The sequence below is a fragment of the Primulina huaijiensis genome, chromosome 12 (assembly GCF_012295235.1).
Source record: "Primulina huaijiensis isolate GDHJ02 chromosome 12, ASM1229523v2, whole genome shotgun sequence".
NCBI classification, from domain to species: Eukaryota; Viridiplantae; Streptophyta; class Magnoliopsida; order Lamiales; family Gesneriaceae; genus Primulina; species Primulina huaijiensis.
Window position 1 is genome coordinate 3,657,695 of NC_133317.1, and position 17,444 is coordinate 3,675,138.

The window sequence follows — 17,444 nt, forward strand, 5'->3', positions numbered from 1 at the left end:
AACTGTAATACTTAATTTTTTATATGCTACTTATATAAAACAACAACATCAATAATAATTATAAATATAAGTTATTATTACTATTATTTTCTAAATAAATGTTGATTAGTATTTAAATTACAAAAATTGTATTTCTTAGTTGTATCTTATAAGTCAATAATACTACAAATAATAATTTTATAATAATAAATTTTCATGTTACGCATGTCAAATAAATTAATAAGAAATAAAATTAATTGTAATATTTATTTGTATTTAAATAGTTAAGAACAAAATTAACAATAATCACAACTTTATCTACAAAAAATAATCACAAATAAATAATTTATCAATTTCAATCAAATTACAAAATTTAATTTGGAGTATAAATACCTCGTATGTGGAAGAAGAAATTGATATCGAATAGCTTCAACAATTAAATATATTCAACATTGAAAGAAAATATATCACTTCAATCAGCCGAAACAATTTGAAGAACACTTCAAAAATTTTCAGACCAACGAAGAATGATGATAACAAATGTTCTCTATACGTTCATCGATTTTATAAGCAATTTTTCAATATTTGGTCAAAAACACGCCATTCAACAGGGCATGTTAATTGATTTGAACTGATACATCTCATCACTCTGTCATCGCACATTATTTTGAGCTGCTCGTGACATCCATCACTATGACACCACAATTCTAATTATTAATTAAAAAAAAAAAAACAAAATCAATTCACACCATCCAAGATGGCGTGACTTGAAATTTTAAAAAACCAAGTCAGATGGCGTGATTTTTTGATCTAAAAAACGCCATTTTCAATGGCGTGATATGGTAGATTATTAACCTTCTCCCGCGTACGTTATTTATTTAATTTATTATTTTTTTTTGACGGTAAAAATTCTCAGCCGTATTTTGGATAAAAATATCTCAAATTTTACTTTGCTCACTATCGCCAAGAAATATAAATGCTTTCAAATTTTCGATCTTCCCAACCCATTTAGCACTCAAATAGAGTGTGAAAGGCAACAATATTAGTAGGTGGAGGCCAAATTTGAAATTGCAAACTTTTTGCTTTTATAATCATGATCAGATTTGTTTGATCCATTAACTTTTTTTTATTTTTGATTTTTCAAATTTTGTTCAGAAAAATGTTGACGTGGTATTGAAAAATACAGACTTAACATTGAAATTTGTTGAAGTGATATATAATATTGTTAACTTTATCTGAAGTCATATTAGCGATTTGATTAAAATAAACGAAATTAAAAGTTATGTATCAAACCAAACTTCGAAAACTAATTGATCAAAACTCAAAATCAAACAACTTATCGGACAAAAAAATTAATGTTCCGAATAATTTATCAAACAAAACCGAATGAATTAACTAATGAAACTGAAGAAAAATTTAAGGTTACATGAATTTAAACAATATATGGTTTTATATATGTAAAAAAAACTATATGGAAATATAAAGGTATATATTTACTTTAATAATTTAATATCTTAATTTATATCATTTTTTATATTACATATAGAAAATATTAGATAATTGATAAATGATAATATTTTAACATACATTTTGTAAACCAAAATTAGTTCGTTTAATACTTATGTCTAGTATATTGTGACAAGTTTTTTTTTAAGAAATATGAACTGATATCCATGTAATCGATCTCACAATTAACGGAAATATGCTATGATGATGATGGTGAAACAAATGTGAACAGTTTTTTAGAATAAACTTCCAAACGTTGATATATAGCTCATTTATGTAACATTACCAGCAGGGCCGGTCTTAGACTTTGAAAAGTCCGATGCAAAAAAAAAAAAGAAAAAAGAAGCTCTTTGTATTTATATAAAACTAATACTAAAATCAATGATATAAAGATAATTTCATTATTCGATTACATAAACTAATTAAGGGTGGGAAAAAATACCGATAGTTTCGGTATAATACCGCATTTACCGTACCGCAAAATAACTCACATATCGAATTTAACGGTATACCGACTATTTCATACCGTACCGAACTATTCGGTATCGGTATCGGTATTTGAATATGACAATTTTTGTTATTTTTAAATTAATGCTTTTTTTCATATTCGTTATTCAGAATATCTATCTAAAATTTTGAAAATATTAAAAAATATAGGATTGGGTTTTAAAGTATAAATAAAGATAAGATTGAATAGTAATTAAAAAATAGACTATTTCATGAAAATAAAAGAATTAATCAATAAAGTTATATAATGAGTATATAATTATAAATTTAAACAAGGTTTTCATCAATTCAATTAAAATTTAGTTTATATAGGAGCCGAAACTTTAATTAAATAAATAAATATATATACACACACTAGCGGACCAATGATCCAATAATTTACCAACCTTGTAACTATAGATAACAAAATACGCATTGAACTACATCAATATATATCTATAATTAGTCTCCACGAGATGTTTGAGTTGATAGAGTAAGTAAACGTGTGATTATAAGTTCATGAGTTTAATTCCTCGTACCAATATTACTTACTGGATATATTATGTGACACTGGACTTGCCTGCGCAGTGATCATAATATATAGACTTGTGACTTAAATGTCAATCCATATGAATGAATTAATATATGTTTTTAGAATATAACATCATATTTGAAATAACAAACAAAAAGAAGATCACTCGTATTTATATTATTATCGAATACTTCTTCTTTGTTTTTAAAAATAGTTTGTTATATTTCTGATTTTTGAACTTGCGATTTGTCGCACTACTATTACAAGTTGGAAAACATGTATCTCTATATATAATTGACATATCATGTGAGCCAATTTACTATGTTTAATGTTTAGTTGATTTGTTTTGTATAATTAAAAACAATTCAATTCGATCCTATTTATGGTGCTTTACACCGCACATTCAATTGGTTAACGGGTGTTGTAATCATAAAACAGTATCCTCTTTAAAATCACGTACAAGTCAGCAAGATAGGTGGATAACATAAAAAATATATATATATTGGATGTACATGACGTCACATTATCGATGTTTACATAAGTTCTCTCAATGTGTGCTCACCATATCAAAACTCTATTACATGTACTTGACACCACCTCAGCGATACTCACATAAATAACCATGATAGGTGTTCATTGTATCAAAAGTAGGTCCAAATATTAAAGTTTTTCTCCATTATGATGTAAGATTTAAGATTTAATTAATCAGTGAGTGAAAGTTGATTCCGGTTCAAAGTTAAACTTTCTTAAAGTTGATGGATTAAATTAAATTGCATAGTTGATGTTTTTTTTTTGGACAATCAAAATTATTTTTTTTCTGACATGGTGTTGATGTGACAACAATATAACGTTGATGTATGTAGTGTTACATCAACATTTCTAATGGAAAAAAAAATTAAAATTTCCAAAAATCAAACAATACAAGATTAATATTAAAATTCGATAATATAGAGGACCGAAATCACATATAAATAAATAGCATACCAAAATGCAATTTTCTCATAATTATTCTTTGATATAATACTTAATAACGTAACATCAATTTTATGATCTGGGCTAGCATGAAAAAAAATATATTCATGACATTTTTTTCTATTATTTTGTATTTTGATTTTGTAAGTTTGTCCAATTTGTATTTTGGTCCTGTAAATTAAATTATGTTTTGGTTTCTAGTTTTTTTTTATTGAGTGTTGACGTAATATCGGATACACCATCATTTTTCTGATATAATATCAACATTTTTTTGAAAATTCTGACGTCACGTCATCACCCATGAAAAAGGACTAACAACCAAATCAAAACACAAAATCGACAAACTTACAAAACCATTTTAGATTATTTTTCCCTACTTTAAAACTCAAATCTTGATATGATGGACATTAGATCATTGTTACGAGGTCTTCTTTATTATGGCTAAATCTAGACCATTGATAGCAGTGAATTAAGCATACTGTACGTTCTTTGATTAATTAATTCAAGACGATTTAATTTCTTTCATTTNACACACACACAGACAGACACATGCATGACACACACACACACACACACAGACAGACACATGCATGCACATGCATGCATATATATATATATATATATCTCACAGACAGACACATGCATGATTGAATCAATACAAATGTTAGGTCACAACAATAAACTTCACCATCCTTATAAAGGACAAACAACATGTAATAAACATATATTAATCTACGTCTCTGTAGCCAATATTTCTCCACGTTTCCTATACTTCATCCTCCAATCTCAGCCGTCCATTTCGCTTTCCAAACCTCTATATATACCACCTCCAAAAGCCTCGCGCGCACTTATTTTTCAGCAGCCTTTTATATATTCTCACAACTATTCCTCTACCTCTTCATCGATCGATCGATTAATGGAATCTTCCTTAGAAGTAGTCTCGAAGGTGGTTTATAGTCAATTCCCATTAACTGTTAATTTACATATTGTCCTCCATTTTCGAATAGCTTTCTAAGCAAAATTATCAACAATACTTCCAAATTCTTGTTACAAAACTACTCTTACTATTTTGCGGAATCGAATGAATGAATGAATAAACATGGTTTTTTCTTCGATAAGTAGGTTCATTTGAAGTGGGAAGAAAAAAGGTTTACCGGCGATGGAAGTGTTGATTTGCATGGGAAGCCAGCAATAAGAGATAAAACTGGAAAATGGGTTGCGGGGATTATAATTCTTGGTAAGTCCTTCATTTACGTGCATATTATACAAAATATATTGCACCCACAATTATTACTCAGTATATATATTTCACATTATTTCTGTGTATTTTTTTTAATATATATGTAACTATATATTAAATAATTAGCACAAATTAAAATTATCTAGTTATTTAGTTTAGTGGAGAAGCTAATTAAGTTCGTATTTTTCCTCATTATATATTTTTTAAGCAAGTTCGAGGAGAGGTCAAATTAGTATCCAATTATTGGTCTGTTTTAGGCGCCTTTTATGTGATGATACATCATAAACTCTAAAATAATACGCACCACTAAATAATATATGATTCTTTATTTTTTAATTATTATTGTTATATATCTTAGTATGTTCTTATTTTATTTTATTTATGCCCATTAATATAATAATAAAAAAATTAAAATTTAATAAATAGTAAGATATAATTGTACTTATTATATTGTACAATGCAATACTATTAATACTTTTTATGGTACCTACACATGCACATATCATAATTCTACCTAGTGTTGGATAAAAACAAACTTGATCATGACATATCTGATTGGAGGGAAAATAATCAAAATAGTAATATAAGTTTGTCTATTTTGTGTTTTTGATGTAAGTATTTAATTTTTTGTTTTGATCATGTAAGTTATGTTATGTTTTGGTTTTCAGTTTTTTTTCATGGAGTGTTGTCGCGGCGTCGAAAAATGTTGACGTGATACATGGAAATGCTGACATGTTTGTCGCTACATCAGCAATTAATTAATGTAAAAAGAACTAAGAACCAAAACATAAACCAAACCCAAAATTGAATATCATCTTGTGAGAACAGTTTGATTTGGGAAAAAATATTTTTTTCTTCTATTTTTCCCTTCGCATTTGCATAGAGGTTTATGCAGGGGCGTATGCAAAAAAAAAACCTTAGATTTTATATAGAAGATTTATTAAAGGGTTTGTACGTAAGTTATTAAATTTTCTTGCATATATAAAACCATCTTTCATAATATATAGTGGGGGAGAATTAAATATATTTTTTTAAAAAATTATAAATTTTAAATATAAGAAAGGATGCCTTTCAAGTTTCAATATGATTGTTACTATTTTTTTTTTGGGAAAATAGCACTATTTATTAACTTTCATGATCAGAAAAATTATCCTTAACCTACCGTTAAGTACAAATATATTGTGCATACTTACAAAGAAATTAAGGTAGTGTTGGTAAGAGTTTATTTTATGTACTTCCCAATATTTCTAGAAGCTGATAAATACTTAAAATAAGTTATTGCAAATGTATGACACTGCCTGAGTCTCCTTGTTCAACCATGCAGTGAATCAAGGTTTGGCTACTCTTGCATTCTTCGGAGTTGGAGTGAACTTAGTGTTATTCCTCACTAGGGTTTTGCAACAAGACAATGCCGATGCAGCCAACGACGTGAGCAAATGGACCGGAACGGTGTATATATTCTCCCTCGTCGGCGCCTTCCTTAGCGACTCTTATTGGGGACGATACAAGACTTGTGCCTTTTTTCAGATTATCTTTGTCTTCGTAAGTATCTTCAAACTGAGGGAAAACACATTACAGTTGTTGTCTATTAGGTATGTTTTGATGCCACTTGACCAAAATACCCTCATTTTGATTTCTTGACAGAAAACGAAATCTTTCATGTTTTTATTTATCAAAATTTAAAGCTTAAAATAGTCTGTTAAAATATATGGTCATTGCTATATTGTAGAAAATACATAAATAATTCTGTTATTTACTAATAACTTTTGAATTATAATCAAAATATATTTAATAATTTAATTAATAAAGAACCAATCAATTTATTTTCTTAGTTGCACTAGCTAGTATAGTATATATATACTCTGTAAAAATAATTATGATTCCCCCATGGGGGTGACGCCATGCTTTATTGAGTGAGATTCACTTGATTCCACCGCAACTCGATCTTTGAGTTAATATTGATATTAAATAAATAGAGGATATTTAGTAGCACATGATTAAAGAGAAAGAAAATTGATAACATTATTTTATTTTATTTTTTACAAAAAAAAAAAAATCCCTTTAATCGAACGTACATTTTCAATTAGAAAAATTAATTATGATACCACGAATAGATTTAAATTAATTTTGTTACTTAGTTTATGTCAAGTTTTTTTGAAATTGAAAAACCTTATTAATATCATCGGAGACATACTAATAATTTCATAAGATAATCTTGAAAAATCAAGTGTAGCAATTTTCGTAGATTATAAGTATGAAAACAAACGGAATGTCCCAAAATTATTAAATATTCCCATTTCAATAATTTAAATCGGAGACTTTGCATCCAAGATTCTTACAAAAAGGTCATGCTCTAACAAAATCATGTTTGCATATATAGGGGCTCGTGTTGCTCTCACTATCAACACAAATTTTCTTGCTCAAACCCCATGGTTGCGGAAACGAGTCGAGTAATTGCGAATCGCATTCGAGGTGGGAGATTATTCTCTTCTATATCTCCATCTACATGATTGCCTTGGGATATGGAGGGTACCAACCTAACATCTCCATATTCGGGGCCGATCAATTCGACGAAGAGCATCCGAAAGAAGGGCACTCGAAAGTGGCCATTTTCAGCTACTTCTATCTGGCATTGAACATTGGATCACTCTTTTCGAATACCATCTTGAGTTACTTCGAGGATGAAGGGATGTGGACACTTGGATTATGGGCTTCTACTGCATCCGCTTTCGCAGCTCTACTACTCTTTATTGCGGGCACCAAAAGATATCGGCATTTTAAGCCGCGTGGCAATCCCTTGTCCCGGTTTTGCCAGGTTTTTGCCGCGGCTGCAAAAAAAGTCTCGGTCGGTTTCTCTCCCGGTGACGTTAATCTATGCGAGGACGAAGCCAAAGAGAACTCGAACACAGGTGCTCGGAAGATGCTCCACACTCATGGTTTCAAGTGAGTATATGTACATGCGACTTTTAATTCATTTTCATTCGAAAATTGTTCATGATATCAATATAGTTTATAATTATTGCCCCGGCCTCGCTTGTTTTTACTTTGTACTATATTTTTATAAATCGCCAATTAAATTAAATAAGAAATGTGATTTGAAAATCCTACATCATGTTGTCTATCCCTCTGTCACAAAGCTAACACAAATTTCAATGAATGCGCAGATTTTTGGACCGAGCAGCGTACATTACCTCACGAGATTTGGACCACATGAAAGAGAATGCGCGCAACCCTTGGCGCCTATGTCCCGTTTCTCAAGTTGAAGAAGTCAAATGCATAATAAGACTCATCCCGATTTGGCTCTGCACCATAATCTACTGCGTCGTCTTCACTCAAATGGCTTCGCTCTTCGTCGAACAAGGCGATGCAATGAACACCGAGATCTCAAACTTCCGAATCCCACCAGCAAGTATGTCTACCTTTAATATCCTAAGCGTTGTCTTCTTCATATTCCTATACAGAAGAGTGATCGACCCACTCGTATTCAGGATCCGTGAAAAAAGCCTCACCGAGCTTCAGAGGATGGGGATAGGCCTCGTTATAGCGATCTTGGCCATGGTCTCTGCTGGCGTTGTCGAGTGTTATAGGCTCAAGTACGCTAGAAAGGATTGTAGACACTGTCAAAGGTCGAGCTCGTTGAGCATCTTTTGGCAGGTCCCTCAGTACGCTCTCATAGGTGCATCGGGGTTGTTCATGTTTGTAGGGCAGTTGGAGTTTTTCAATGCGCAGGCGCCAGACGGGCTCAAGAGCTTCGGGAGCGCCTTGTGCATGACCTCGATCTCCTTGGGGAACTACGTGAGCAGTTTGCTTCTCTCTATCGTGATCAAGATCTCGTCTGAGCATAACATGCCCGGATGGATACCGGGAAACCTTAACAAGGGTCATCTAGACCGGTTTTACTTTCTTCTAGCCGGTCTAACGGCAATTGATCTGGTCGTATACATCGTGTGTGCCAAGTGGTACGTACCAAAATATGAAACTCGAAGGCAAGTCTGATCAAGAGGCCGACGATTTCCAAGTTTAATGACTTGAACCACATTTGCAGACTGAACATCATATGCAATAAAGATAGATTACTGCAAGAGTGTTCTGTATCAGAAAGAATAGATCGAGTTGGATCTTCGGAATTAAATCCAAAAGAATTCGAGGACGTGAAGAAACTATTCGAATTTGAATACAAGTACCCGTTGACAGAGGTGTTCATCGATCAGTTCGGTTTTCGGTTTTTTATTTCGGTTTTCGTTTTTAGAAATATATAATCCGATATCCAAACCATTTTTCTTCAGTTCGGTTCAGTTTCTACCAAAACGGTTCGGTTATTTCGGTCGGTTAATTCGGTTTTGGTATAATTATTTAAATTAATAATATAAATATATTCTAAAATATAATATGTTAACTTTCTATATGTTTTCTTAGTAAAATATTTAAATATAAGGTCTAAATTAATTAAACAAACAAAAATCAACTAAAAATAGTTTTTCATTCACTAAATATCATATCAAAATATATAATATAAATAAAAATATAAAAAAATATTAATTTAATGAAATTTCGGTTTTTTCGGTTTTGACAAATATAATCCGAAACCGAACCAAATAAACTTCGGTTTTAACATTTATATCCAAATTACAAAATTCGATTTTCAGTTCGGTTCGGTTCTATGTTCGATTTTTTCGATTTGGATTTTCGGTTTTATCCGAAGTTTGACAACCCTACCCGATGATACAACTTGGATGACTTTTTTGCCTGTCCTCCAAAGAGAATGCACTAAACTACGAAAGGGTACGTAATAGAGATACTTTGTGGCCAGGCCAATTCGTTGGTGCAGCTTTTATGCATGCTCCTACGCAATAAATTTAAAGTTTAACGAATCTTTTTTCTTTTACATTGAAAAAAGAAATATTACTCTCTAAATCAAAATGAGATATTAAATCTAAATTTTGTTTCCAAAATATACTCAATAGGCATTTCAAAAATTATATTTTAGATATAGAAATAGTTCAATTCAAAATATTGATAGTAGAACTTATCCAATTTTAAGTTTTGAATTTTTCCACTGCACCATATGCGTTCCAACGAAATAAGGTTAAAGCAAAAAATAAATTGCACGATCAACTATTTGTTCCTGGTTATTTGAACTTCATGTATAACAGTATATAATATGTAATGAATTGCTAAATTATAATCACTTGGTTGAATCAATTTATTTAACAATGTGGAACTACAAACGTAAACTTAACGTCACATCAAACACACGGTAATAATGTCACGATATTGATGAATGATGATACGCAGAAACATGTATAAATCACGTGTATTTCCTATGCTCGAAGAACAACCGAGAATGAACAGAGCAATAACAAAAGTGTACGTATATTTCATACAAGGATAGTCGAAGGATTTCTTGATGAACTGTTGCAGCATAGCATATATTCACCCACCGTAACCGTGCAGTGGTATTTATTGTTTCGCATCAAATTATTGAACAAAACTCTTGAATCTTTTTATTCACTCCGAAGCAAGATTGCCATCTTAAGTCCATCAGCCTTGGTCGTTCAAAAGGGGATTGGATGCAGGCCCTGCAACAACAGAAAGAAAAACTTCAAGAAAGCAACAATGGATTATGGCAATAGGATTATCATACTCCAGCAAAATTCAATGACCATGAGCTAGAAGCATAATCTACCTGTGAGATTGTTGCGTCTCTTGTCTAGCTGTTTGGTCACTTTTTCTTTTAATTCGATCAGAACTAGATGAGATAAAAGCAGACCGGCGGCAAAGGCACCAATTATGAGCATCAAGAAAACTGCATCCCATCCAATGGATGACAGAAATCCGGTCAAAAGAGGGCCTAGAGCAGCACCCAGAGAACCCGTACCATCAATGATGGCTGTAACCGTAGCAAGTGCTCGAGAATTGCCTTTTAAAGAACTATGAGTGCCGAGATCAGCAGAGACCGCAGTTGTGATGAGTGCATATGGCCCGTTTACTAACAGACCAGCTATCATCATAAGCAAAATGTTAACAGCCTTTGATGTGCTTCCATATCTACGGTATAGAAGCATTGACGGGATCGCAGCATACATGAAGCTGGCAGCTGTGGTAGCCCGAGCTTTTAGTTTATCAGAAATATAACCAGCAAGAACTCCACCAAATATTCCTCCGACATCGAACAGAGTTGAAAGATTTCCAGCCGTCTTCACTGACATATAGTGTCCCTCAATGGCTGTAACCATCATGTCAAGAAACCAGTTAAGACGTTGACAAATAAACAACAAGAAGAATTATAACTAGCTCAGAAGCATTCACAGATGCATTTGCAAAAAAATATATATTTAACAGTCGAACTAAATTAACATATGTGATAATCTATTAAGAGCATAGAACGAGAGGTCATTCAAATAAATTAAAGAGAAACAAAGTGACACTTTAGCTAGAATCCTTCAACAATTTACTTTGATGCATCCTATTTCGTAAACAACTAGTCAATTATATCAAATTTGTTCAATTCTCGCGTCTCCAATTTTGGCCTTAGGGGATCTTCACTTGTAACTTTGCTGAAACAAGTAGCTATCAGGACAATACATCCCAACTATTCTCCAAATAACTAAAAACAGAGGCAAAAAATGTTGTGTTTGGAATGATAGGTTAAAACCAAACAGAGAAGTTCCTGAGTTTAGATTTTTTTGTAATGATAACTTATAGCTTTTTGGAGGTTGGTTGTACATATAGAGAGCTTCTCCCGAAACTGCATAGAAATGCCAACACATATCAAGGGAATAATAAGATATACATCGAGTGAAGAGCTTCGAAAATACCAGTCTGGCTAAGGTAGAACGGCAACCAATAAAGAAATGTGTATGCAACCATCTTTGCAAAAAAGAGACAAAGTGCAAATGGAATAACTCCTGGTATTGAACAAGCTTCCAGGAGTCCAACACTTCTTCTATTTCCAGAATTGGCCTGATTTCTGCCATTCACCTCATTTCCCTCAGCACACTTTTCCGATATCTGAGCTTCTTCATCTTCCGGTACAGCTACAAACTCCGTTGATGAACCATTAAGTCTAGGGAATCCAACCTCCTCAGGGTAAGCAGGCAAAAATAAGTATACAATTATCCCACTCGTGAATATAAATGCACCTGGAAGGATAAAAGCCCAACCCCATCCATACTGTAGAACACCGGCTGCAAGCAAAGATCCGGCAATATTACCAACCGAAGTATGTGCATTCCAAATACCCATTATAAGTCCTCTCTTCCTTTTCCCAAACCAGTTGCCTATAACAGCGACTACGGAAGGCCAACCAGTAGCCTGGAACAACCCCGCGACCATTTGCATCCCCAGATAAAACCAAAACACATGGACATCAAAGAAATAACCCATCCCAAACAACGCCACAAAAGTACCACTCCCAACCATACCCGTGGTCAAGAATAACCGTAGGTCCAATGTGTCACCTAAATGCCCAGCCACGTACATTCCCAGAGAATAACAAGAAAGAAACGCGACATCAATCACTCCCAACTTCCACGTACCATCCTTTCCATTGAACGGAACCCAACCCATGTTTTTCTTAATCGTACCCCCGTCACTCATCACCATCAACTCGTTCTTGACAAACAGATTGCCAACAGGCCAAGGTCGAAAGCTGATCAAGTTACCGTTTGGCTCCGGATGAAGAACACTCTTGACTATGCTACTAGGTTTTCTTGAAGCATGATAGGAAGTATAAGCTATGAAAGTAACAATCAAAACAACATATCTGTATGTGCTCAGAGTCCAACCACTCCCCCTAATGCTCCTAATAAGAGAAATCCCAGGTGGGTTTCCTCCCATTTCATTCACTCAATCGTCACTACACAAATATATGCCTCAAATCACCTGAAATTTATCACAAAAAACATTCTTGGGAGAAAAAGAATAATCCCATCAAACCAGCGTATATTCAATGGAAAGCAAAGCGTTACCGTAAAGCGGACTCAATTCGGAACCTAATAGAAGCGTCCATGAATCTTCTGTTGATTATTCTTGGCACGGTTTCCATATTGTGTCTGGGATCCAAGATGCATGCGTGTTTCACGAGAGAGACGGGGGAGCGGAGAGAGACACGTGGCAGCAATATAGGGCTGTTGAATTCTGTTGGTCTGATATCAGGCGCCACGAGAGAGGCTGAACAGTTTCCCATACATTGAGAATTCGGGACTGCGACTTCACACGTCTCTGTACCGTTTATCGAAAGGCCGTGCTGCACACGCACGTGTCTCACCATTGATATTATGGACGTATTTGGTTAGTTAATATGAATTTTTTGTGGAATATCACATTATTGAGGAGTAATAATTGTCTTTGTTTGTCAGAACGATCGAACCGTGGTGCTTGATCAGCTGTGCGATTTAAAAGATTTGAGTTGCACCATTACTACTCACTATAACTTTTGGTAAAGCGACAAGCGCTCGGTCCTACATATTAATCATTCAATAAATAAATATATTTTTCGATTTCGAGAAAAGTATTATATTAAATATTTTAATTTTGTTAACATTAATATTTTGTCAAGTTCATAAACAAAAGATCTACTCGGTGGAGGAAACAAAAATATCATATTTCCATCGTTCAAACATATTTAGAATTTGTTTTTCAATTTCTCACAATTTTTGAAATTTTAAAATTGGGTATTTATTCTCTACTTTGAATGTTTGCAAAAAAAAAGAAGTTGAATTTGAAGAAATATTGCTTGAATTTTTAGTTATTTTAATTTAGCAGGATGATATTTACATTTATTGTAATTTTGGTGATTTTATTCTACATTTAGAAGTTAGAACTATTTTAATCTATCAATTTATTAACTGATTGTTACGACGAGAAAGAAAAAATATTGTACATTAAATTCTCACAAGATGTTCACATGAATATCTCGCGACGTCATAACGTCTGCAACATATTAAAATTATATATTTAGAACTTTTGTCATTTTTAAAATCATATCACAGAGAACACCTGCGTGTAATATATTTATTGCACAGATGGTCAAGTTGGATAGTAATTATCAAATCATAAAAACTATTTTGATATATCTACCTCTCTCCTGGCCTCTCCATAAACTGATGAAGAAACTAAAAATAGCAACAACAAAAAAATATTCGGAAATGATTTAATCACTCTCAGCAATTTTTGAGGAAGCGTAATTCATTTTCCGCCACCCAAAATCGATTAATTAATTTATATATTTCTGCTCCATGCATTCTACTTGATCCTTATTTCTCGTTTCTTTGATTAGCTCTCTTGTTTTTGTGATTATTCTTTCATTCTATATTTTCTATCTGATCTTTAATTAATTTGCTGGGATCACTCGTACTCACACTTTAATTAATTAACCTGTTATTCTGCTACGATGACTGTTGCTAAGCAATTGGTCTCTGTGCGGCCTGAGGAGCTCAGATTTCAATGTACCTTTCTTCTTCTGCAATTGTTTTTTTCATATTGGGATTATTGTTTTCGTTGTTATTATGATTATATATGGACTTAATTATTTAGTAAATCGTTGGTTACTACTATTCATGCTACATATTGCATGAGAATATTTAGGACATGCAATTAGTCGAGCTAGTAGTTTCATGATCCATGCGGTTCGAGTTCGGTTATCGTCGTGTTCGATCTATTACATGATTCTTCGAAAATTCTTGAACCGTCGTCCCGTGATCTTTTAATTTTCGTTATTATTGTTATTCATAGATTTGTTTTTTCTATTATATCAGTTGAATTAGAGCAACAAAGTTATTGTGATCTTAAAGTTACAAACAACACAGAACATTATGTTGCATTCAAGGTATTAATATATATGATTCTTGTTCAATTTTTCGTATGTAAAATTTTACTTTATTCTCAATCCATAATATTTAGTTATATTTTACTTTAGGTGAAAACAACCTCTCCAAAGAAATATTACGTGAGACCAAACAATGGTGTGATTCATCCATGGGATGTGTGTGTCATAAGAGGTGATTCTCATATTACCATATTACACTTCACTAAAGCGTGAAGGATCTATAGAATTGCATGTGGATAATTTATGATAAAAAAATTTTGAAAAAGATTTCAAGTTTGAATATTTGATTTTTGTAGCAATGTGTCAATCATATATATACTAGTTCCAAAGTGAGGAAGGATACTAGAAATTTGCTTCAAAATAGTTTCAAAAGCTATATGATTATTGTAATTTGTTTATGTATCATTTGCCCATTATGTTAATATAATGTAATATTGATGTTTTAATTTGTTCAGTTACTCTTCAAGCTCGGAAGGAATATCCTCCTGAAATGCAATGTAAAGATAAGTTTCTCCTTCAAAGCACTGTCGTGCCTCCAAATACAGAAGTGGATGATCTTCCACAAGATACTGTAAGTACCTAATTCCACATTCCTACGCCAATCGAACTTATGTCTTGAAGTTGTTCGATCGGTTCGTCCATGTGTGAGTTATACATGAGCTAGTTTTTGTAATGGGCATTTTGAAGTGGAGTTTTGTTGCAACAGTTCAACAAGGAGGGTGAAAAAACATTAGAGGAATGCAAGCTTAGAGTTGTGTACATGCCCCCTCACACGTCTTCTGAGATATTGGATGATGGAGTTAAGCAAACCAATCCAGTAAGTTCAAATTATCTATCTTTTAAATATATGAATTCTTGCCTGCATCAATTACATATTTATTTAATCTCTTATTATTAAAGTGGTGGGTAGATGAAGAGATTTGAAAACCTGTTTCCTCCATTGATTACATACTTAATTCTAAACAATAATGAGGGTGTTACTTATAAGTGATTAACTAGTCATATCTTTACTTCAAAGAAGATGGGAGCTGACTAATTTGTAAGTGATCATGGTGTGCAGGACCAGGCCTTGCAACGGCTTCAGGATGAGAGGGATAAAGCTGTTAGGCAAACTCAACAGCTCCAGCAAGACCTGGTTTGTACTATACTCCTATTGTATAAAGAGAAAATCTTAAGGCATATAAACTACCTCGGATTTTTCAAGAGGTGAAGAGTCACGTGATGTATATATAAGTCTTCTACATGTATATCTTCTTAACTTGCAGGAAATTCTTAAGAGGAAAAGAAATCGGGGAGGCGTTGAAGGGTTCTCCTTCAAATTTTCGCTGCTCGTGGGATTCATAGGAATCACAGCAGGGTTCCTTTTAAAGTTATTGCTGTCAACTCCTTCCACAGATTAAAACAAAATCTCGCCTTGGTTGTTTTGGATTATGTGGTAGTCACCCTGTGAAAAAAGATCGATGGGTCTGATATTTTTTCATTTTCTCCTGTATAAATTAATTTTTTGTTCACAAATAATTCTTTATTTAGTTTATCCATATAATTTTCACAAGCGCACCATTAACAATTTAACATGATCATACATGCCCTATACAATATCCCGGAACACCCTTGGGTTGAAAGAATGGAAGTACAAGCATTAAATCAAAAACAGAATCTCACATTTGAAAAGATTATAAATAAAGAAAAAATTCAACTTCTCTTGCAGCGGAAAGAGGAGAAATCGCTGAAAGACCAATTACACGGTTAATTGTACTGTCCGTATTGGAAAATCAGAGCTGGTACAGGGAATGGACAGATTTGGAATTATGGTCTACAAACAATTTCTACACTAATAAAACAGAAAATGGTGAGTAAATTTACGACAAAACCTTCACAAAAAATGTTTCATGTGCTTGACATTGTTGGTGCATGATAACCGAGAGTCGTGCCTTGTCTATGCAGCTTTTGTTTTCTAACAGCCACATGGCATGACGCAAAAAACTCGTGCTTGAGCTCTTTCTCAGCACTGATCCTTAACCGAGGATTAACTGTTAACAGATAGAACCAGTAGTAGTGACAATACCGTAGAGAATGATGACTCCGGTTGTGTAGCTTGGCCACTTCCCAGAGATCTTCACTGCCCCCTTAATTTTGCCTTCTCTTTCATATTCCTGTCCATCAGTAAGCACAGCACTCCGAAGCATGAATGTCTAAGTTCAAGTGTAGGGGGCAAAACGAGATGAATTGAACCATTTCAAATATGTTTTAATATACAAGCTAAAGCTTGAGTTTTATTATGCCCACTCAAGTATAACTTCAAGGTCAAAAAATGAATTTCAAGTTCAAAGAAATATTTAAAGGTGCGACACCTGATCCCTCTTCTTCTTCTTCTGTAGCAAAGGATTTTAATTTGGGAAATGGTTTGTTCTCAATGCCGTTCTGTAAAATAAATATGCATCACTTCAAGCAAGGTATTTATTGGTTAGACCAAATGTTTATACATATATGTACAACAGAAACCTGAGGTGCCAGCTTATTGAAGGAGTTGAAAGACCCTCCTCTGTTCCCTGTGATTGCTACCATTCTCAAATTAATTTTCATGTTTTGGTCAAGGGTGCTTTTCAATTTTTTCGTGGTTGGGATTGACTTCTTTTCTATTTTAATGTTCCGTGGCTCTGTATGGTGACCAATGTGCTTGTGATTCTCCATAGTTTGGCTGGTAGGTATTTTTATATAACTTGGTGGATTCTTTTCATCGGTATTCGGCATGTCTTCCTGTAGGGACCCGGACGCTAATCATTTTCTTAATCGTTATTAATATCAAATGAACAATTAAGTAATGTGGGACATAAATTTTTTTTTCCTTAAATTATAAATGCGGAACGTCACGTAAATTAATCTAATTTACATATTAACAT

At 33.1% G+C, this 17,444-nt stretch overlaps 2 protein-coding genes and 1 pseudogene across 3 annotated transcripts; 2 read left to right on the forward strand and 1 right to left on the reverse strand.

The window, feature by feature from the left end:
• The first annotated feature begins 4,366 nt into the window (after positions 1–4,366).
• Positions 4,367–8,777, forward strand: LOC140990556 (protein NRT1/ PTR FAMILY 7.3-like; annotated as a pseudogene).
• Positions 8,778–10,003: 1,226 nt separating this feature from the next.
• On the reverse strand, positions 10,004–12,915 carry LOC140989172 (putative glycerol-3-phosphate transporter 4). Of its 2 annotated transcripts, none has more exons than XM_073458298.1 (4): positions 12,686–12,915; positions 11,534–12,573; positions 10,402–10,941; positions 10,004–10,294 (listed from the first exon to the last, which is right to left on the reverse strand). In XM_073458298.1, the coding sequence occupies exons 2-4, from the start codon at positions 12,552–12,554 to the stop codon at positions 10,257–10,259; spliced, it is 1,599 nt and encodes a 532-aa protein (XP_073314399.1). In that variant the 5' UTR covers positions 12,555–12,573; positions 12,686–12,915; the 3' UTR covers positions 10,004–10,256. The 2 variants fall into 2 exon arrangements, with proteins under 2 accessions (XP_073314399.1, XP_073314398.1); XM_073458297.1 differs by having other exon boundaries at positions 11,534–12,599.
• A 1,015-nt stretch (positions 12,916–13,930) lies between these two features.
• Positions 13,931–16,075, forward strand: LOC140989183 (vesicle-associated protein 2-1-like). Its single transcript, XM_073458316.1, has 7 exons — positions 13,931–14,164; positions 14,474–14,544; positions 14,635–14,716; positions 15,000–15,115; positions 15,251–15,361; positions 15,605–15,679; positions 15,810–16,075. The coding sequence occupies exons 1-7, from the start codon at positions 14,110–14,112 to the stop codon at positions 15,942–15,944; spliced, it is 645 nt and encodes a 214-aa protein (XP_073314417.1). The 5' UTR covers positions 13,931–14,109; the 3' UTR covers positions 15,945–16,075.
• Positions 16,076–17,444: the final 1,369 nt, after the last annotated feature.

Bases quoted from the DNA above. Each gene is read 5' to 3' on its own strand.
- LOC140989172 (XM_073458298.1), bottom strand. From the start codon at position 12,554: ATGGGAGGAAACCCACCTGGGATTTCTCTTATTAGGAGCATTAGGGGG. The intron at 10,942-11,533 runs GTATTTTCGAAG...TGATGGTTACAG, and splicing joins GTTCTACCTTAGCCAGACTG to CCATTGAGGGACACTATATG. The intron at 10,295-10,401 runs GTAGATTATGCT...CTGTTGTTGCAG, and splicing joins GAGACGCAACAATCTCACAG to GGCCTGCATCCAATCCCCTT.
- LOC140989183 (XM_073458316.1), top strand. From the start codon at position 14,110: ATGACTGTTGCTAAGCAATTGGTCTCTGTGCGGCCTGAGGAGCTCAGA. The intron at 14,545-14,634 runs GTATTAATATAT...ATTTTACTTTAG, and splicing joins AACATTATGTTGCATTCAAG to GTGAAAACAACCTCTCCAAA. The intron at 15,362-15,604 runs GTAAGTTCAAAT...CATGGTGTGCAG, and splicing joins GAGTTAAGCAAACCAATCCA to GACCAGGCCTTGCAACGGCT.